We start from the raw sequence: 4,736 nt of genomic DNA, 5'->3' as shown, positions 1-4,736 counted from the left end.
ACATTTGTCAGAATTTGCTAATTATCCATGCTCTATACTTCTGAAGATAAAGTTGGAGTTCTTCCTTTTTTTAATTCTACTGATGACATTTTGAAGGTTCTAAGATGTCAGGAGAATGTGGTAAAGCCATATTGAGGTCTGGCTGTGGTGGTTCACACCTTTAATCCCAGCACTTGGGGCAGAGGTAGGTAGATCTCTCTATGAGTTCAAGGCTAGCCTGGCATGCAGAGCAAGTTCCAGGAAAGCCAGGGCTACATAGAGGAACCCTTTCTTGAAAAAAATGACTTTTAAAAAAGCCATATTGAAAGAACTATCACACTTTTTTTCTACTCAAAATGAAGCCCTGTACCCACAGGAATACAATCAAGCTTTCAGGAGATATAACTGTGTGAAATGCATGACTCTGTAGGAGCTCCCAGAGTGTGGCATCTTATGGATGGCCATTTCTTTCTGGTTTTTCAATTGTTCCCTTTCTGGCCTGATTCTTTCCCACTTAATACACATGTACACATAAACACATTCATATGTTCACGTACTTGTGTGTATACATGTGTTCATGTGCATATGGACATGATTATCAAATACTATAGCAGACTAAAATCAGTTGAGAATTTAAAATGTTCTTTTGATTTGATGATGGGGCAGTCACCTGTGAATAGATTGACTTTGTGATGAAAACAAGAATTTTATTGGAAAACTTGAAAAGTGGACAGGAGGTAAATGAAGGAGCGCAGACTGCTTTCCTAATATACTTGGCTAGCAAGTAAAGGAAAGTTCTACAGGATCAAGTTGAAAGTCACAGCTAAGAAACTCTATATTTAGATCTTCATAAGAAACTTGTTTAGAAAGTGGTGTCATCGGCTTGTAGAGTCCTGTCCTTCAGGGTGGGGGAGGAAAGCAAGGAGAAAGGAAGGAATTTTCTTAGGGCCCCGCCTTCAAGAGTTTTCAGTTCATGGACTTGATCCTTTGGAACGCTTGCCTGACTCTGAGACATGATGCTAAACAACGAACTTATGCAATGCACTACCAATCTTCCTATACTACTGAACTGCTTCCCCTGGATGTCCTATAGGTAAGTCAAAGTCAATAGGTCCAAGTCAAAATCTAATGTTTTGTCCAATTCCCAAGCTTGTACCTTTCTCCCCTATATTAGCATCCGTAGTGAATATATACCCATTACATACTTAGAAACCGTAGCAAGTCATCCCTGTGTGTCTGAGGCCGCCATTTCTTCCCTGCACTTGACATCTCACTGTCAATGGCTCCTACACATCTAATTTCTCCTGAAGTGCTCATGTCCCTTCCCACCCTAACTGCCACATTCTTAGAGTAGGTTACGGTCAAGTCTCGCCCACACTGTTGTTACCATTTACTAATTACTTTCTCCTTCTCTGCACATCCAAATACTATCCTTATATCACCCTCCACACCACTGAAAAAGTGAGTCTTTCAAAATGCATTCTAACCATGCCATCCCATAGGCTAAACCGTTATTTCTTACTAAGGCAATATTCTTGAAGAGTGTGATTGTGCCTGCTTACCCTTTCCTGTTTCAAACTGCACTGTACCTGATACCTTGAACTCCACTTCAGAGAGAATAGGTTTTAACCAGACTACTTATTTTAGAGAGAAGGAAGCATTCCTGCTGAAGAGAATGTCCTGTGTATAAAGCAATTTTAATGAGTCTTTTGAATATGCACATACAGAATCTTAAGCTTTGTGGAGATTCTGAAGGCTAAAACAAGAGAATTAGGGTATGAGTCTTGAAGCAGGTGCAAGTTAAAGTCACTGTGACTGAAGCCATATGAAGGCAAATGACAAGTATCGAGGGATCTAATGAGAAGATGGAGAATTTTGCAGATCACCGTGAGGCATTTCTGTTGCTGTAGGTAAGATAAAGGTATCAAAAAGTTTTGAGCTTTTCCAGCTTGGGCCCGGCAGAATGGCTCCCGCAAAGAAGGGTGACGAGAAGAAGAAGGGCCGTTCTGCCATCAACGAGGTGGTGACCCGAGAATACACCATCAACATTCACAAGCGCATCCATGGAGTGGGCTTCAAGAAGCGTGCCCCTAGGGCACTCAAAGAAATCCGGAAATTTGCCATGAAGGAGATGGGTACTCCAGATGTGCGCATTGATACTAGGCTCAATAAAGCCGTCTGGGCCAAAGGAATAAGGAATGTTCCATACCGTATCCGTGTACGTTTGTCCAGAAAACGTAATGAGGATGAGGACTCACCAAACAAGCTCTACACATTGGTAACTTACGTACCTGTTACCACATTCAAAAATCTACAGACAGTCAATGTGGATGAGAACTAAGCTGCAGAGTGTCAAATAAAGTTGGAGAACTACCTTCAAAAAAAAAAAAAGTATTGAACAAAAAGATATATATGATCTATGTTTATAAAGGATCTGGGTAAGGAGTACAATATAGACATGAGAGGGAGCAGAGGGAGCAGTTTAGTAGACTGTGTAATAATTCATGCAAGAGTTGATGGTAGCTTATGCATGGATGGTGATGTGTGTGTGTGTAGGGAGGTGGGAAGTCACTCATGCCAGTAAAGATGGTAAGAAGTGGTCAAGTTCTGAATATATCACATAAGAGATCCAGGAGAATATGCTGGAGGACTGGATGTGAAGGATGTGTGATGTGGATTATGCTCCTTGTTAATAAAGCTGATTAGCTGATAGCTAGGCAGGAAGAGATTGAGTATGAGAGCCAGACTAGGAGAATTCTGGGAAGAGAAAAGTGAAAGTCAGGCAGATATGAGGCAGCCACCCAAGAAGCAAGATGCCAGCAGACAAGTAATGCCATGGCCACATGGCAATATATAGATGAATAGAAATAGAAGTGGGTTAATTTAAGTTATAAGTGCTAACTAGTAATAAGCCTGAGCCATTGGCCAAACATTTATAATTAATATAAGCCTCTTTGTGATTATTTGGAAATGGCTGTGGGACAGGATGGGACAGAGAAAAGCCTTCAGTTACACATGTGAGAAGTAAATAAATAAAATATTACTTCAAAATATTTGGCAGAGTAAAGTTGACTTTTAGCTGGAAAGAGGAGAATACTGTAAATTAGAACAATAATTGAGAGCTTAGTATTGCTGAAACTAAGGCTGAGTGAGCAATTGAACAGTTGTCCAGTAGAGACTCCTAACACATTTTGACTGTATAAGCTAGACACATATGAAAGATATCACCTTGGAGATACTTATTATAGAACTGTCATCATAAAGATAGCAGTTGAATAATGAGTCACCAGGGAAATGCATGTAGACTGAGCTCTGCTCATGTAGTATTAAGAAGGTGATGATAAAGGAAACAAAGAAATATCTAGTAATACAGACAGAGAAAAGCAAAATCCCAGTAAAGGATTTAAAAGAGGAATGAGTGTTTTATTGTGTCAGAGGGTGTTGACTGGGCAAGTGAAGTGAGGACAAGTAACCGATAATCATCAGATTTAGCAATGTGGAAATCACTGGTGACAGGGAAGAGAAGTTTTAGTAAATAGTGAAGCTAACACCTGTTTGTATTGGGTTCAGGAGAAAATAGGAGGAAACTGGAGATAGGCAGTCTATGTATTAATTACTTCAAGACATTTTGCTTTTAGAAAGGCAAGATGGATTAGGTCTCATAGTATTAGAAGCATCTATGCAAACTGCCCAAAGAGAAAAGCAATTAATAGTCTTGTCTAGCTGAAATACCTACAAACCCCAATAACGATCAGAAGTAGTGGCACTTACATGTAGGGGGTAACCAACAGCTACTTAGTAGGACTTAAGGTCCATGCAGCAGGAGGAATTGATGCCTGGTACTATAAACTTAGCCAACTGCCCGTGTTGGTGAAGCCATGGAACCCAGAGAGAAATCTATTACTGCCATGTTTCTAAACCAGGGCAATGTCTAAGAACATTCTAAACACTTATTCTTACATCTACAGAAAAATAGCTCTCATCCTCCTCAAAGAAGCTTTTGTACAGCAAATGGAGGCCACTACAGAAAGCCACAACAGGTCAAAAGGCATAGAAAAACTGTGCACGGGTACCTGTTCCCAGATGATACATGTATAGCTCAACTCTTGTACCTCAAACTCAGGGAAGATTGCAGAGGAGAGAGAGGGAAGATTGTAAGCAGAGGACCAGGATGTCTGCTGCGGGAGAGTGTCTTATAAAAATACAAAAACAATTTATAAAAGGACATGAAGTACAGAAGTAGAGGGAGGAGACAGTAGGAAGGAAAGGGGGGCCTTAGAGGATTTGGAAGGAGAAGGAAGGGGTGAATATGATCAAAATACACATTATGAGAATTTCAAGAATTAATAAGAATAACATAAAAATAAACTACTAAAGAATATTTTTTAATTTTGGAAATTAAAATATAATTAACATCATTTCCCTTTTCTTCCTCCAACCCTTCCCATGTACCTCTCCCCCCTTGTTCTCTCAAGAATTTAAAGCCTCTGGAATCTTTTTCTTTGTCATTGTTAAACATGCACATGTGCACATGCACACACACACACACACACACACACACACACACACACACACACACTTGCTTAAATATATAAATACAACCTGCTCAATCTGTATAATGTTACTTGTATGTACATGATTTCAAAGAAATACAACACATTTTAAAAAAGAAAACATAGTAATTTGTTTGTATGATGGTGACAATAAAAAGACAGTAACTGAGAAGAAAGGCAGGATTGATCATGTCAGTGTCTTCA

The 4,736-nt window shown here is 39.6% G+C and overlaps 1 protein-coding gene across 1 annotated transcript; it reads left to right on the top strand.

Annotated features, from left to right (window-relative positions):
* Positions 1–1,924: 1,924 nt before the first annotated feature.
* Positions 1,925–2,354, top strand: LOC128116213 (60S ribosomal protein L31-like). The gene has a single exon (XM_052747404.1). The coding sequence runs from the start codon at positions 1,943–1,945 to the stop codon at positions 2,318–2,320; it is 378 nt and encodes a 125-aa protein (XP_052603364.1). The 5' UTR covers positions 1,925–1,942; the 3' UTR covers positions 2,321–2,354.
* The last annotated feature ends 2,382 nt before the right edge of the window (positions 2,355–4,736 follow it).

Source organism: Peromyscus californicus, unplaced genomic scaffold (genome assembly GCF_007827085.1).
Source record: "Peromyscus californicus insignis strain IS unplaced genomic scaffold, ASM782708v3 Scaffold_20__1_contigs__length_68692818, whole genome shotgun sequence".
NCBI classification, from domain to species: Eukaryota; Metazoa; Chordata; class Mammalia; order Rodentia; family Cricetidae; genus Peromyscus; species Peromyscus californicus.
Note: the sequence above shows the minus strand (reverse complement) of the source record. Positions and strands in the feature narration are given on the sequence as shown.